At 39.8% G+C, this 17,594-nt stretch overlaps 1 protein-coding gene across 7 annotated transcripts in view; it reads right to left on the bottom strand.

Annotated features, from left to right (window-relative positions):
• Positions 1-8,037, bottom strand: part of LAMA2 (laminin subunit alpha 2) — a 336,534-nt gene extending 328,497 nt beyond the window's left edge. For all 7 annotated transcript variants that reach the window (XM_084202390.1, XM_084202391.1, XM_084202392.1 and 4 more), the window contains exon 1: positions 7,899-8,037. In XM_084202390.1, the coding sequence (XP_084058516.1) occupies positions 7,899-7,989 (91 nt within the window). In that variant the 5' untranslated portion in view covers positions 7,990-8,037. The remainder of the gene's footprint in view (positions 1-7,898) is intronic.
• Between the last annotated feature and the right edge of the window lie 9,557 nt (positions 8,038-17,594).

Here is a 17,594-nt window from a genome sequence, read left to right as displayed (position 1 = left end):
CAACCTTAATACAATGGAACTAATTTAGAAGGCTGTATCCAGCTGTAGAAAGACATTGTGCTTAAGAGAATAACTCAGTGTGCATATTACAAATATATTTTTCAATTAAATGTGTGGGTGTTTTTCCCATGGTAAAGAAAATCTTTCTGTGTGAAGACTCAATCATCTTTAATAATGAATGATTAATATAAAATAATCTCCAGTTGTACCAAAATCAAAAATCAATGAGAAATATAGTCTGGTTTATGCCATGAACTACATGTGGGAATCCCTATATTCACAAATGGGGTGTTGCCAGAATTGTCATAAAAGTTGACTAAAAAAGTGATCCACAGGGATAAAATAGTATCAAGAAGAGCTTTTTTTCCGGTAAAATTAACTCATTCAGCAGTGTCAATGATGGCTTAAAGTTAAACCTAAGAAATGTACTTGTGGTGGTCTGCAATCTTTTTGTTGACATGACAAAAATGTATGCATAATTCACACAGTCAAATTAGATGTGCAAGTGCGCCACATCCGAATCACCAGCTCTAGGATTTGCACAAACATACTTGTTCCATTTATGGTGGTTCCACATACCAAATTCAAAAGCCCGGTTTTTTTTTTTGCCATGTTACTTTGTCCTCTTTGAAAGGCATGGATTCCTTCTTGTTCTGTAGAGCTTTGTGGCTTTCAGAGGAATCCAGACTACTCACATTATCACCATTGCAGAAGTGCTCAGAAAATGCACAAAACAGTTATCACTGCCACACAGTATTTAATCACACATATTTAGAAACATAGTGATATGTAAAAATAATGTTATTTGTTCCTTCTCCCAGTCTAAAAGTCATTCAGCAACACATGTATAGCAGTAGTTCTGCATTCCCCATGCAGGATAAATGCCAGGAAAGTTAATATATAATACAATCCTTTACAGTAGTGATTAGCCAGACACTTCTGTGGAACAGGATTACAAGCTGTTGACCAGTTAGCATAAAGACAGTAATAAATTGCCACATTTAACATCTCCCATCTCTTAACCTAAAGACAGCCTGATTGAAAGTGGCATCAAAAATTCTCAGGGTTCATCTAAGAAGCAGGTGTCCATGTAGAAAACCAAATTAAATGCTAAATAAATTCTTACTATCACTGGAAGTGTGCAGAGAAACAGGGGTTCTGATTTCTTTTTCTTGCACCTCTAAACTCCTGATTGCCAATCCCCAGCATTGCTAAATTTTGCTGTAGCAGTGTGAAATACATTACAGTATGTTTAGAGGCATTTTTCCAATTCTTAATAATTGACCTTGAAGAACACCCCCACTTATTGGGTTAGGTGAACAATGAGAAGATATAGTAATTTGCCATTAAAAACACTTGATATAGCTATAAAAATAAATTTTATATAATATTTTGTTCACTTTTAGGTTAATTTCTTTTTTATTACATCTTAAGTCCATGAATCATGACAGTAGTACATACACGTCAGTTGGGACAGAACAAGGCATTGTAATGGTATTTGGATAATCCACTCTGCAGGAATGTTCATTATTCTTCCTGAGCTTTCACAAGAGTTCCCTGGCATAATGCTGCTACAGCTGCTTTACAGTCTAATGTTATTACAAGGTCTGATTCAAAGATAATGTCTGCTAGAGGAATCTGGCAGGGTGCAAGAGTCCTATGAAAATCCTTGTGACACTAAGGTGTAACTAATGGAGACTGAACTGCTGAAAAAAAATGTGGGGAGTAACAGTTATTTGTTTTGAGTGTTGCAAGAATCCTGAGTGATCTTTGTTATTTGTCAGTACAAAAATCACACAAATCCGAGTTATTTTTTCTGGAAATCTTGTATTTTTTCTAATAAAAATAAATCATTAAAAAGTCTAATCTCAACCTTATCCACATCACAGAAGTGGTGCAAAATACCATTTTCTTCAGAACCTCCCTTATCTACATGTTTTGGATTGAAGAAAACATGAAAACAGCAGAAAAACAGAAACTAGGAATTTGCTATCAACTACAGTAGCTGGTAAAAAGGAATAAATAACATGTAGTCATCAGCTTTATTGGCAAACACAAGGAATTCCCTTTCCTATTTCAAACACATGGATGGAATCAATATAAAGTTTAACAAACATAACATTTTGGTCTGTATTTTATATCTGCAAGCAAGATTTGGTCTGTATGATTGCTAGTGTGGCCCAAGTTGCTAGTGCGTGACATATGAGCTCACATACTCTAGACAGAACTCTTGGTTAGGACAAAAATATCCAGTAATTAAGGAACTATTATCTATGAAAAAAAGTTGGTAAAGAAAAGGAGATCATTAGGTATGCACGCTGGTTCACATTTGCATGTATTTGTGTCCACAAGGCATCACCACTACTCCTGACCAGGACTTTGGGGGTGGGGGGAGGAAGAAAATGAAAACAAAAAGAGAAGAAAAATCCACCCTGCACCAGGAATTGATGCTGCCTCTTATTCCAAAGTACTATAATCTCAAAAAACTGTCAGTCCAAGTAGCTGGATAAGAAATTAGAACATGTGTGGGTGGATTCCTTCCTCCAGCCTGAATTAATTAAAAATGATTGTTTGCTGTATTATTTTAAAGCAGATTTTTGGAACAGGTTAAAGAACCACTGTTCTGACTTTAGCATTTCAAGCCTAATAAGAATGACTCATGTAAAAAACTTGGAGGAAAAATTAATAATAAGGAGGTTAAATATAAAGTGCTTCTTACCATCTTATGTTCTTATTTGTTGCTTTGAGAAATTCACACATTCTTGTAGAAAACCTACCTCATTCGCTTTGGCTGTGGCTATTTCTAGTTAAAGCATGTACACAAAAACCTCATGTCTCCAGTCAATCTGGGCAATTCTACCTATTTCTAACACCTTAGGCTGGCCCTTTACTACTTCTCACATTCTAAACCTTAAACACATACTAATTCTCTCTGCTTTCACTTTCTCAGCCAGTTATTAAACTATAAGAAAGGGATATGGACAACAGCTTTGAAGTAAAAAGGTAAAAGCAATTACAACGTATATTTGAGAGCAGCATTTTGGGGCTGGTTAATCTCTGAATAACTGATCAGACAGCAGCAAGTACTGCTGAAAGAGTTGCTAGAACTGATTATGGTCAAATAATAATAAAAAAGGAAAAGAAATCATAATTTCCAGATCACCAAAAAATTTATCTGCCAAAACATTAAACGGCATACACTCTGTAAAAAGGGAACATACAGAATGTACTATACTGCAGTACGCCTTCAGTGAACAAGGCTTGTTACCTGTTATAAAATCCTGAAGCTAGATTAAGTAAGTCCTTTAAAAAAAAAAATTTACACAGAATTTTATGCATTCTATGATGCCAGCCCTCCACAACAGACACATTCTCCTTCATATTTTTGTAGCCAGAGTTCTACATGTTGAGTTTCAACCACTGCGTGGGTTAGATAATGGCTAAATTCTACCTTTCTTCTTGCAGAAGATAAAGTACTTTGGGACTCTTTCTCTTAAATAGCCATTGATTTTCAGTGATCATATCTTAAAGACTTTTGCATTGTTTTTATATTTGCTGATATTGGGTAACAGTCTCAAAATTTATTTAGGTGAGAACAAGTTGATAAACAATCATCCAAGCCTTCTTTTCTCAGGAAAGTAGAATGCAAATTAACCAACTAAATTTCTTACAAGCTCTGTTCTCCAAGTACAGCCAGCACAATACTTTGAAGGTTTAAATGCCATCAGACATGATGGAAATGCTCTCCATTACAAGATTAGAGCTGGGTGGTGTTGGTGAGTTTTGAAATTGACCTTACTGCAAAGAAATCCCTATGAAGAAAGAGGAAACTTGACTTCTGCTTTTACAGATTGTCACAGACACATTTTATGAAAAATCCCTTTGCCAGGATTTTTCTCCTGAGAAGCTGAGAGGCCTCAGGAACAAATGTAAACAATAATTATCTGCTGCTGTGGAACGCAACAGGTGCATCTTTGATTGGTCTTATGTGATTGTTTCTAATTAATGGCCAATCACAGTCCAGCTGTCTCAGACTATCTGAGAGTCACGAGCTTTTGTTATCATTCCATTCCTCTTCCTTTCCTTTCAAGCCTTCTGATGAAATCCTTTCTTCTATTCTTTTAGTATAGTTTTAATATAATATATATCATAAAATAATAAATCAAGCCTTCTGAAACATGGAGTCAGATCCTCATCTCTTCTCTTGTCCTGGGGCCCCTGTGAACACCACCACAACAGATTACATAAGCAAAGCATCTGGGGTGCTTTTTGTCTCAGGAAAGAGAGAACCTAAGTCTACACACATTCTTTGGATCTGAAATACTAAACTTATGTCCTAGTAGACTTGTCTCTTGACTTTTCAGAGCATAGGGTACAATACACACAGGTTTCTATGTGGGAAGGAATCTTATAAGCCCTAGTTGCAATGACATAACACAGAGAACACAGTTTTGAACTAAACTCTCCAGAAACTTGTTTAAAAAATGTACACCTACAGACAGACTTTAAAATACTGACCTGCCTGACACCATCCACTGCCTAACAGACGGGCACTAGTCATATCCTGCTGATGTTCACCCCTCATTTCTCTTTCGAGTGAGAAATCTCACTTTAACTTTATAAGCATCCTATATACATCACCACTTGGAGTCAACTTACACTTCCTTCCACACATGCTAAAAGCACCTGTACTCCATGAATTATCTCCACTGATGTCAGCAGCTGACATTACAGATCAAGTTACTGCGCAGTGTATGTTCCTTAGCTCTGTCCCTTCTATTCACACCTTTGACAGACACATAGCTTCCACTGTCTCCTATAACAGATATTGAGATTCTTTTAAAAAATGCATGAATTCAAGATCAAAAGAAATTTTACGTTACCTTCTAAATTACTACTATTTTGGGTCTCTCCCATTCCACACCAAATAGAAGGAACCAAGGTTCAAGATTCAAAGGAACATTACATAACACTTCGGTCAGTTTATCTTAACTGCAAGTTATGCACACCTTTAAGAAACACTGTTGAAGAATGCACATGCCTTTCTGGTTCTGATTCTTCCATTTTCTGAGAAATTGCACTAGTTTCAGCTTGGGTAGAGTTAATTTTCTTCAAAGTGGCTCACATGGGGCTGTGTTTTAGATCTGTGTTGAACACAGTGATGATAATACAGAGATTTTAACAGGTTTTGTTATTGCCTAGCAGGCCTTACACAGAGCCAAGGCTTTTTCTGCTTTTTGTGCTGCCACGCTCGTGAGGAGGCCAGAGGTGTAGAGGAAACTGGTAGGAGACACAGCTGGGACAGATGACCCCAAATAACCAAAAGGATATTCCATACCATATGACATCATGCTCAGTACATAAAGTGGGAGGAAGAAGCATGACATGTTTGGAATGATGGTGTTTGTCTTCCCAAGTAACTGTTATGTTTGATGAGACCCTGCTCTCCTGGGGATGGCTGAACACCTGCCTGCCCATGGGAAGCAGGGAATTAATTCCTTGTTTTGCTCTGTTTGACTGCAAAGCTTTTACTTTACCTACTAAACTGCCTTTATATCAATTCATGAGGTTGCCAGCTTTTACTGATCTGATTTTCTCCCCAGTCCTGCTGGGACTTGAAGGAGGGAGTAAGGGGCTGTGTGGTACTTGGTAATTGGCTGGGGTTAAACCATGACAGAAATTCTGCATGACTATTTAGTGTCCAAAAAATAAAAGAACAGATAATATGTGTAGCTAAAAAAACAAACAAAAAAACTCCCAACAACAACAACAAAAAACCAGCCTGAAATTAACTCCAGGTTTCTGACCACAGTAAGTCTTCTAACAATTTAAAAAGAAAAAAAAATTAACCACAAGAACAGAAACAAAAAAAGAAATACAGACTGTTCCCATCTTTGAGGTGCAAAATGTTCTTGAACTGTTCTGTTCTATAAAACAACATGGGAATTCATTGTGATGTCTCAAGTACTGTTTTTCAAAGCGTTGCAGCTCTGTTACATAATTTTGTCCACAGACATCCAACTGGTGCTAGCAATTAGTAAGCATCCAACGTTACAGTTATTACCAAATAACATTTAAGTCGAAAAACAAAAGCTGTAAATGTAAAGATACAAACCAGGGGTGCAGCAACATTCTTGTACATGTTAAAAATCCCCCAAGACTTCAGTGAAGTCAGACTTTCCTAACTTTTTGCATTACAGAGGAGTTCATTACCTCTTTGTCTGTAGTGGGCAACACAGTGACATCTACATAGTGCTAGCACCTCCTAGCAGCTGCAACAGATTTTAAAAAAAAATTTAGAAGACAGTAAATGGCATAAAAATTTGGCAGGCCAGGACTTGAATTCAACTGCCCCATCACCACATTACCATTTAATTAAAAGTCCTAGGATTCTTCATGGAATTACCAGAACTCACTTATAACACAAGTGATGCAACAGATGAGCACCAAACACACCCACTTCTAATTTAAAAGGGAAATAATTAACATAGCCCCTCAGTGTTGAGGTTAAAGGAAACCATGATAGTGCATAAACAAAAGGACATTCTCTGAAAGTGTCTTTGTGTGTGTGAGAGAGAGAGAATACTAAAAGAAATGCCACATCAATGTTAACCGAAAAAAAACAAGAAGAAAAAATCAGCAAGAAGAAAATGCATTATGTACTGTATTTTAAATGCTCTACTTTTAAAATCCCAGTCTTCAGTGTTTACCAATAAGTCGTCATCTAAACACAGTCTAATTCTGGATGAGTTTTTATCCACACAAACATTTGATCAACTGCCATTTATTCTCATACAGTAAAACTCATATTGAGTCAGCAGCTTGAGACTTTTTCTCTTGAAATGTCAGTGCATCATGTTTTCCAAAGTAAACCCTAAATTGTAAAAATTTCTAATACATAACGTTCACCCTATTATGTGACATCAGGGTCAAAGGAAAGATTACTGTTAATCCAGAGGTTTGAATTTATTTTGACACACCTGCAGCATCTTCTGACTGAATTCATTTCAGCAAGGCTAAAAATGCTAAGAGCACAAATGTAAGCACCAAAAGGAATATTGTGGGCTGAAGAATGGTTTTAAGGATTTCCTATGAGAGCTGAGAAACTGACTAAAGTTTATTTCTCCCATACCTGCACAACAGCCTTTTTGATCTTTCCACAGAATACTAACTGAAAAAGCAAACAAAAAAAAAACACCCTTGTAGTGTCAACACACCTAAACACTGTATAATGCATGATAATGGTATATCTAAGACATTTACTACCCATGCAGGATACAATTGATTCCTTTCCCATTCCCGTCGTGGTTAGTTTTTAACAGAAAAGCTTTGTGACGGGCTAAGTGCATCGAATTGCCACCTGAGCTAAAAGCAGTACAGGCAGCCCACACGTGTTTCAACACAGCCTATCAAGCTTCCCCTGTCACAGAGATGCCAGCAGACGGGCACATCCCGGCTGGAGGAGGGATGCCAGCAGATCAGCCCGTAACGCTTGCCTGACCCTTCGGGGACGAAGTCACGTCCTCCAGCGGTCCTGATGATTTCCCTAGATGATTTCCCTCACCTAGATGATTTCCCCCTGCGCGCCCAGCCCCAGCGCTGCTCCGAACCGAGCGTGTGAGGGAGCGGGAATTGCGGCGGGAGGCGGGATGTGCCGGCCCCGCAGCGCAGCCCCCGCAGCAGCCCCTCCTCGGCCCGGCCACCGAGGGACCAGCGGTGCTGCCGCCCGCCGAGTCCCCTCTCTGCAGCCTGGGGTCACTTGTCACGCTCAGTCCCTGGCCCCTCGTCCCTCCCGTGCCCACAAGGACTCCCGAGCTGGCGGCGAGGTCGCCTCCCTCTCCGCGGACTCCGCGGTCCCGGCCGGCCGGGCGAGGCGCGGGCTCCCCGCTCCCCTGTACCTCTTTGCGGCGGCGGCGGCGGCGACGGCGACTGGCCTCGGCTGCCGAGCGCCGCCAGCAGCAGGAGCAGCAGCAAACTTTCCCGAGCCATGGCTGCCGGGCAGCCCACACGTCCCGCCGCGGGACGGCCGGCCGAGTGAGCCGCAGCCGCCGGGAGAGGAGAGGAGACCCCGGTGCCCCGGGCAGGGAGCGGGAGAGCAGGACACACCCCTGCCCCCCCGCACACACTCCCCTCCCCGCCCCGCCGCCGGCCCGCGGAGCTGCGAGCGGGGCCGGTGGGCAGCGAGCGGGGCCGGGGGACAGCGAGCGGGGCCGGGGGACAGCGAGCGGGGCCGGTGGGCAGCGAGCGGGGCCGGTGGGCAGCGAGCGGGGCCGGGGGACAGCGAGGGCTCGGAGCGCGGCCCGGGAGGAGCCCCCGAGCCCCGCGCGTCGGGAGCGGCCTGGAGGGGAGCAGCGCGGCTCCAGGGTCCAAGATCCAGGATCCAGGCGCCGGGCGGGCACGAGGAGAGGAGGGTGGCACGTGCCTGCCCGACGGCTGCTCCAGGGAGCCGGGAAGCGTTCTCGCCTGGGAGTGTGCTCGCCGTTTAAATTAGCCTTTGTCAGTTTATCCGACAGGGGAGAAAAATACTTGCGCTGTGACGGGGGGGATAAAAAAAATAGCTTTCTGAGAAGGGACTTGGGAAACGAGGTTTGCGACGGAGCCAAGCACATTTTTCGTGGCGTGCCCGGGAGTGGTATGTCAGAGCCAGCCAGGTATGACAGGGAAAAAAATCTATATTGCTGCATAAAGGAAAAATTAACCTTGCACTAAAATAAAATATGGATTAAAAACTATTGCATAGTTCTCCTGGAAAAAAAAATGCTTTAAAAAATTCCATAAAAACCAGGTTTCGCTATGGAATGGCGAGGCTCCCAACCTGTGTGTGAGCATACAGAGAAAGGACGTCATGGGCTGATAGAAAGAGTGAGCTGTGCTGAATTCATAGTATATCTGTGGCATAAAACAAAGATTGTGCTGGCAGCCCAGTTCTGGCTTGAATAGTCATCTTCACAAGTCTTGTACCACTGCACTTCAAATTGAGCTTCCCTTGTAATTGACATCAAGATTAAGCAATTCTATGTATTTCCCAACATAATTACTTCAGTATCTATGTGCGCATTGCTGTAGCCAACGGGGAGGATAAGCATGCATTTGGTACAGTGTCTGTTTCAGCTCTCAAGACACAGCATTTTCCATTGGTAAATTTGCCTGTGATTCCAAACCCAACATTGGAGAATTTTGCACATAATAGACTGTTGCATCCAGCCACACAGCCAATTTGTTTCTCTCCCTGTCATCCCACTCCAAGCAGACTCATTCTTTCTCTTCTGATGCACTAAGCCTGTCACAAAGCCTTTCTTCTGAGGTTTCTCCCCAAACAGCCTAAGCTCTGCTGCTGGGGGTCCTGTTACTGGATACTCATTGCTTCCATGGCCTTTGGGAAACTGCTCCTCCGGCACAGAACACACAACAGCAGCAAGAATGCTCTTGCATGGCTTGGCCACTGGTCACTTGTAAGTCAGTGGAAAATACTCGAGTCCTCTTGCCAAAAAATTATATGTGTGTGGTCTTCTGCACTTCTTACTGAGAAACCCAGGTTCAAGGTTTACCTTGATGATTTTCATCTTGTCAGCTATTTGCCTTGTTGTGGAAGTATAGATAATCAGGGAACTGAGAGGAACAGAGAGGGAGATGGTGTTCACGACTCTATCCACAGTTTTGTCACTATCAATATTTATTTACTCAGTGTTTCCCTACAAGCAGTAACAGTCACTACCTTCTTTTGGCTGCTTCTCCCTTTGCAATTTCCTTCCTGCAAAAAATTTGATTGCAAAGAATTTTGTATATGTGCAAGAGGAATAATCTGGTGAATTAAGTACAACTGATAAACACTCCAATCCAAGTATATGTCAGTACCTTGGAGAATTTAGTGCCAGTTTGTTATTTAGGGATCTGACTACATCAACATAGGTTTGACACATTCATTGGTTGAATTTGGTCAAGCATAGTGGCAGCTGCTGTATAAAAGCCATGCTAATATGAGTAGCATACTCCCCCACCTGGAGAAATTCCTTCCAGGGCTCCAAAAGCTGCAAGTGCTGCAGTTGAGTTTCAGGTAATACTCCAGAAGCAGATTGTAGAAACTGGAAGTGAGACCTGAAGGTCTCACTCTGCTTCTTTGTGTTAAGAGATCATCCGATTTGATGAAAATATCTCCATGACTTGTGATCTCCATAAATTTGAGATTAGGAAGAGATTCACTGTAGGGGGGGGTGGGTCCCTACTTCCCCAAATATCAATATTACACCAATATTAAATAAACAGATTATTTGCCTGAGCTTTTATCTGAATCAGTTTATCCTGCTGTTGAGCCTGTGTAGTCTTTCATGTGAGGATATGTTGGGAGAATTCAGCCTAGTTTCAGTTTAGCAGCGCTGCTGGCATACCCAGGTACCTCACACCTGTCAGAGCCAATACTGACTAACTGTGCACCACAGATACAAACTTTTATTCCTTGGGGGACACCAAGAGGGAAGAGATGCCAGGAAGACCTGCTGACTCATTCAATGATTTTTCACATCTGAACTACAGGAAATAATTTCATACCATAAAATGCCAAGCTGTATCAAGAAGCAGCAAGAGCGGGCTGCTCCAGAAAGAGAAGCACATTAGAAGATGGAGCAACACCACTGAGGAAAGCAGGGCAATGTTCTCCTGCAGCCTCTGAATGCAGAAGGAGCAGATCTGGGAGTAATAACAAGGACCAAACAAAATTACAGGTCTCCAGACAAGTTCATAGGCAGGAGACGGAACTGAGATCAAGTCTGCAAATCAGGGTTAGGATCAGTGAAGTGCAAAGTGATGCACAGGTGTACCTGCAATGTAAAACAGGCTGGGACTGGGGCAAGGCTAGAACTTAAATAAAGTTTCTCCAAGCTCTTCCGCCTACATCAAATTTGTCACCACTGCCTGACACAAGGTTACATGGCTATGCCAGGTCAGAAGTGGCCTTGAGCACAGGCAGACAAACCCATAGGAGTGAGGAGACAACGCTGCAGAGCCTGTAGCAGAGCCTGTAGCTGCACCCAGGGCCATGACAAGCCAGATAACAAGTTTTTCAGCTAAAGCAGTGGCTAAAGGAGCATTAATGGCAGTCTGTACTGAGGATGGAACTGCTGGGCTGAGAGGAGGATGTCAGTAAAATCAGATAAGGACTCATCTGGGAACCAATATGGCTTAATATTTTCATGACTTTGCATTAAAGAGAGGGGCTTTTAAATTAATTCTGCTGATAAAATAGGATTGGGAGGACCAATGTGTATTTTGTAAATTATTTGCATTTATGTATACAAATATACATTTTGAGTTTATACAGTTTTTATTCTCAATGACTCAAGCATAAAAAATCAGAAGATCCTAAATGCTATAAGATCCTGGGTCATGCCAATAAGGGCTATCAGTAGCAGTTTTTTATGAGAATGATGAATAAAGAATATAGCCCCAAACTCCTGGGGGGAAGTCAGTGAGTCACAAGGCATTTTTGAGTCACCAGAATGATGCAGCTATGAAATAAGCAAGCCTAGGATACATAAAGCCTAGCATCAGGGAAAATATTTCCGGTGAAGATATGAAAATTAATACTGTTGCATCCCACCTAAGATATCACAAGGAATTACGATCACGCATGTTCAAGAAGAATTTATTCAGACTTAAACAGAGCAGAGGCCTCTGGGGAAGGGAGAGCTTATCTAAGACAGATTAGAAGGGTTTGATTTGTTTAACCTAGGAAAATAAGATGTGAGACATTTCTAAGTGTAACAGGGATGTTAATGGATGCAATTGTCATAAAAGGAAAAGAGCATAAGCAAGATACGGATCATTATAGGCTGGAAAATGGAAGATAGTTTCTAATCATAAGGTGTGGAAACAGCTCCTGTTAGGAGAGCAGAAGGGGAAAAATAATCAATTTAAAAGTAGGCCTTGGCAGATTTATTAAAGTAATTCCATGACAAACTTGCCTGCAGAAGGCTGGAGGAATGGATTTGATAATCTGCACAACCCTGTCCTGTGTTCTTAAGTGGACTGCAATCAAAGGATAAAAAAAATAAGGATTAGAAATAAGCTTTAAAGGATAAAGAAGAGATTCAGATACAGTACCTAGAATGAGTTGAAGTATGCGAACCCCAAGAATCAAAGAATTAACCCATTTTAGAGGCAAGGTGAGGCACGGTCTGTGATTTGGACCCAAGTCAGGAGGAACCAGGATGTCCTTGTGCCAGGTTTGTGATCGCCCAAAGCAGCTGTTAGGGAAGGGGCTGGCAAAAGACAAGTTAAAAGACAGACAAGGGATAAAGAAATGAGATATGTGACTAGGAATCAATATCAAAGTAGAGACCAGAATTAAAGATCAAAGTAGACAAAGGACACATGAAGAAAAGAGCAAAGCTAACACTGATAGAAAACTGTTCCTGTGAAGCCCTGTGTTGCCAGGGTCACCGAGTATTGTCAGTTTAAAAGCTGATGCAGATAGCTGCAGGTCAGAAAGCAATCCTGTAAAATTAAGGGGGAAAGAAAGGAAAAATAATCAAAAGAACAGGAGGAGGATAGGATAGGCCTGGGCCTAGGTAATAAAGAGAGGGTAACTATAATTTGGTAAGAAAGACTCTGAAGAGAGGATGACAGCAACAGCAGTCCCTGCATTCTGAGGGAGCTAGAGTCAAGAGCAGAGTTGTTACAGTTTGATGAGCTACACATGGCATCAGGATGGAGCTCATTTCAGAACAGAGCTCATTTTGTTTCAACCCCTCCATTTTGCCTTGCTCACCACCCCTGTAATTAGTCAGATTAATTAGTATATCCAACCTACTTACTGTCATTATTTATCATTAACTCTTATGAAAGCTAAATGCTCATCTGTTAGTACCTCTGTATTGGTACTTACACATAAGGAACAGAGAGGAGTCGTCATCTTGCCTGATATTGGATTCTGTGGCCATTTGGAAATGCCACTTATTTCTGGTCTTGACTTCTAATAACTTCCTTTATGCCTATGCTGCTATTTTAAGTGGCTTTTGTTTTAATTTTGATCTTGTGAAAATAGAAGAGCAACGTCACTGACATTATCTTAGCTTATGTTTAGCTAAAAATATGAAGCAGAAAACAAATAGAATTTCTCAGCCCATAATTATTTTTTACCACCGAAGTCTGTATCTACTCTCCATAAATAATGCACCTGATGCAAAGTCTATTGTGGCTCTATTTTCAGAGAATCAGATAACTGCCAAAAAAGACTTACTGATTTTAATAGCTACTCATTACAAAGAAACTGGAACTTACTCTGAAATGACACATAATTGTTTCAGTTTTAGAATGCATTTTAAAATACTTTCTACCATTCATTTATTTAGAAGGTCTGTTGTATATGAAAAACTGTCAAAATTGTTAGATCCAATTAATAAGAAAAGTTAACATCTACTAATTTTGCCCCGAAGTATAACTTTACCTCTCATGGAATGGAAATGAAAATGATTTGGCTGAATCACACTAAAACCCACAGTGTGGGTTTTATGTTTTCCTGCCAGCCATTAATAAATTGTAAAAGATAAAAATTAAAAAATAATAATAAAGCAGGAGATTGAACCGATTCTGTAGAATTAGATTGACTTGCCTTCCTAAAAATGGATATTGCTGCAAAACATGCAGATAGGGAGAGAAACAGATGGGCGATATCTGACAAATAAAATTTCCAGATACTGCCCCATCTGTTTCCTTCTACACAGTTCAGCTATAAGCTTTTTAGCATTATAGGGTTGCTTAGGTGATATTCCTCTTTGCTATGACATCACACCTAGAGACTAGCAAAAGCAGGTTGGTACAGTAATCTGAGAACAAGGATCAGTTCCCTACCTGATTACCATTTTATATCCTCAAATGTACAGGCATTAGATTTCCTTCTTTCATAGTGGAAAGATTCTATCTCCCAAAAAATTTTTGGTAAACTCTTCAGCTTGTTTTTGAAATTGTTTTGCCATTTCTGTTGATCTCCCATCGATTTGAAGACCATATTACTTTATCTGGTAAAATCTAAATCTTTGGCTGTCTCTGCTTAAGTTTTATTATGTTTTCTTCATTTTCTGATACTTTGCTAAACAAAGTTTATCGTTCCTCTCTGAGACTGATGCCCTAATTTATGAAAGAATAATGTGTCATCAATGTTGCCACATTTTACAAGACCAGAAATCATCATAACCCTAAGGAGATAACCATACAGGATTATCCAAAAGTCAACACAATCCCCCACGCCTCCCATACACCTGGGTGGGCCTCAAGACATCTGAAATTAGGAGTATGGAGTGTTGGAATCAATGTAATCAGCTGCAGGGTTATACGTTGACTGCATGATTGCATCTTACTGAGCTGGCCATAATGTGGTTTGATGAGGAAAAATCTTTGGTTTGTTTCTAGATCAAGGCCTTTGGAACTCTGTATTGTAGTGTAATTGAAGCTGATGATGGCTATGTCTTAGAATAGAGAAGCTCGTGACTAACTAGAAAGGAAATTATCAGAAAAGAAAGGAAGGAAAAGGAAGGCAGGAACTCAGGAAGGAAGGAAACATGCGATGTCTTGAACTGCTGTTGAGTTTTTCTCAGCTGATTTACTCCAAAACAGAAAGGGCCAAGCAAGAGATCTTCATTAAAGACTTCTTCCATGCAGCTGCTCTGCAAAGTGACAGATGGTTAGTGTATTCTTCCTTATTTTGATAAAAGTCAATTGGTACATTTGTTCATTAGGAAAACCTGGAGAATTTTGTAAAGGAGCAGTGAAGGTCACACTTTTTTCAAATTACATGTTTGTATACATGGTCAAAAGTGAACTTCTTAATTTAATCTCTAGCATAATTTTCCAATCAATAAAGAAGCCTCCAGATCTCATCTGCATCCTTAAAATTGGGTTCTTAGAAGTAGTTGCAGAGTAGATTTTTATGACTCACTTGAGTTTAGGTTTTCTGAATGATAAAAAAGTGAAAATCTAGAAACTGGAAATATAAAAGGAAGAATTTTGAATGCAATATCCTCTTTGAGAGAAGAGTATATCATGCTATTGAGCAAATGCCCTTGAGTACATCTACAAAAACATGTGTCTAAGGGTCAACTTCTGTACTGATACAATACATTCCCTTTATCAATCTTAAAGTAGAAAATTAAGGGATGTTTCTAATGTGCATGTACATCCTCAGAGAAAAATTGTGGCTTGGTGCCATCAGGAAGTTGCTTATTCTATGAAATCATATTTTTGAAAAAAAATTAAATGGCGCCAAATGAGACAATCATCTTTCATTTAAATAAATATCCAGCTGCACAATCTTTATTGATAGGCTCACTGTATTACTGTTGGCTGGACAATTATTTTAGTCAAGTAAAACTAGTCTGTGTCATGAACTCTCTAAGTTTTCGTTCAGGGTATACCTGCCCATCAGTTAGCCTGCAGAACTATGTACACAGTACAAATACTACACCTGTTCTAGGCATCCAAAATAATAGCACTTCTGCACAGAACCAATAAAACATAGGAAGAAAGAGGCACATGGAAATTAACTGCTAATGAAACAGTTGATCTTGTTCTGTATTTATAGACAAGAAACAGAATATTTTTCAGATACCTGTCATTAAGCTTTAGCTTGACAGCTTGACTACAATAAACAAGATACATTCCTAGATTCATTTTATACGAGGCTGGCAACCTGGTGGTCAGAAGAACAGAATGCTCTTCTCCTCAGTCCGATGTTGTAGACTTTTAGAACTTGCTCTGAAATCTGCTTCTTCATTACAGAAATAACAAAACAAATGTGGTTTTCACTTGACCTAGACAATAGAATTCTGCATATTTTATATGAGAAATAGGTTTTTTTGGTTGTCTTTTCAGGTTATCAAGTTATCAGGTTATGTTGAGACAGCGTTACTTGATTTCTCAGCCATGTACAGTTGGTTTGCAGAGAGTTCATTGTTCATTTGTTTCACTTTTAGGCACTGTCTTTATTGTTTACAAAAAGGAAGGAGTGCTTTGACATCTATGAGAGAAACACAATAAAATATGACTGGTATGCACTGGGCAACTGAGGTACTTTTTACTATTCTTTGCTGTTATTTTTTGCTGGGTGTAATATAGCTACCTTTAGTAAGACTTTTGACATCATCTCCTGCAGGGAACTCTCTGGAACCTGAAGACACATGAGTTGGATGAACCAACTGTTAGATGGGCTGAGAACCAGCTGGACTGCCAGGCTCAAAATGTCATAATTGATGGCTTGGCAACCAAATGGTATCCAGTAGCAAAATGGACTAAGGACCTCTGAACACCTCATCCAGCCAACATTTCTGCCTGTGACATGTGTATGACATGTTTGCTGTTGCTCCAAGAATATGATTCACTCCTTCATAAATTGTGAGTGGTCTTATAAGAAAATCAGTAGATTCTCATAAATTGAAAGAGGTAGAAAAAAAAACTTTTCCTTGGCATATTTTAGGTAATGTATCTCAAGCCTTTCCCTTTATAGCTAGTTTTCAAACTTGTATTTTACATCTTCTTATCCAATTACTGCAGTTATAAGATACTTGTTTTTACAAATGGATTATGAGGTATTTGGCATAAACTGTTTGCTGTGTTTGGAATATTGAATTCAATGAAGTCTTAAAATACATATGAAATGAATATTAAAACCATGCATTATGCTTTAATAACATTAGGTGTAACATTAAAATAACAATATTGAATGTGTACATATAAATATGCTTCTAAAAGTTGGTATATATGGTTTTAATTTTCTGCTGGTATATGTATATATATACACATAGTCACTTGCTGGATATTAAAGACTACTTTTTAATGAAAGGCATCCATTAATCTATGTAAATTAATTATCTACCTATCTCATAAACATTCCCCATACTATTATACTTTTTGTAATACCATTGTTTTAAATCTACCACATTGAAATTTGGAACAAACCTTGAAGTTGTTTGAAAACTACTTGTAATTTCAGGCTTAGGAAGCTGATAAATTAGTATAGGCAGCAGTCTCCTAGCTCCATATTTTGATTTTATTCTACTATAAGTTTAAGAAAATCTCACTAGGGACTTATCGAGGTTAATCTATTGTTTATGAAAAATACTTAAGTGTTTCTCAGTTCAGAGTATTAAATATATTTAAACAATAAAAACAATTGAATATGTTAAAATATAAATTAAATTCTACCTCAAATCTACAAGAGGAGATAACTGTTCCCTTACTGCTATGGCACAGGCTACTGTCGTAATGTTTAGGATGTCCTGTAGGATATGCATAAATACAAAATAAGCATACATAGAGAACTCTGCCAAGTCATTTCAGTTTCCTAATCTTTGGGTTAACATAAAATGGGTTCATACTCCAAAATGAACTAAATTCATTAATTTCCATGACAGCTGGGAATTACCAGCATGAATTCTCCCCCATCCTAGGAGTCTGTCTGCCTGGACTCAGGACCAACTGTGATACATTAAGGGCTTTGAGGAGAAATAGGAGAAGCTGCTTTGGGGAGCTTTCCCCTTACTCTCCAGACCAGGACATAAGCTCAGGCTGCCATCCTGGTTCTGTGCCTGAGTCATGCTGCAAGTATG

Source organism: Fringilla coelebs (assembly GCF_963513975.1).
Source record: "Fringilla coelebs genome assembly, chromosome: 3".
Lineage (NCBI taxonomy): Eukaryota > Metazoa > Chordata > Aves > Passeriformes > Fringillidae > Fringilla > Fringilla coelebs.
The sequence above is the reverse complement of the archived record's forward strand: the minus strand, read 5'-3'. Positions and strand labels throughout refer to the sequence as shown.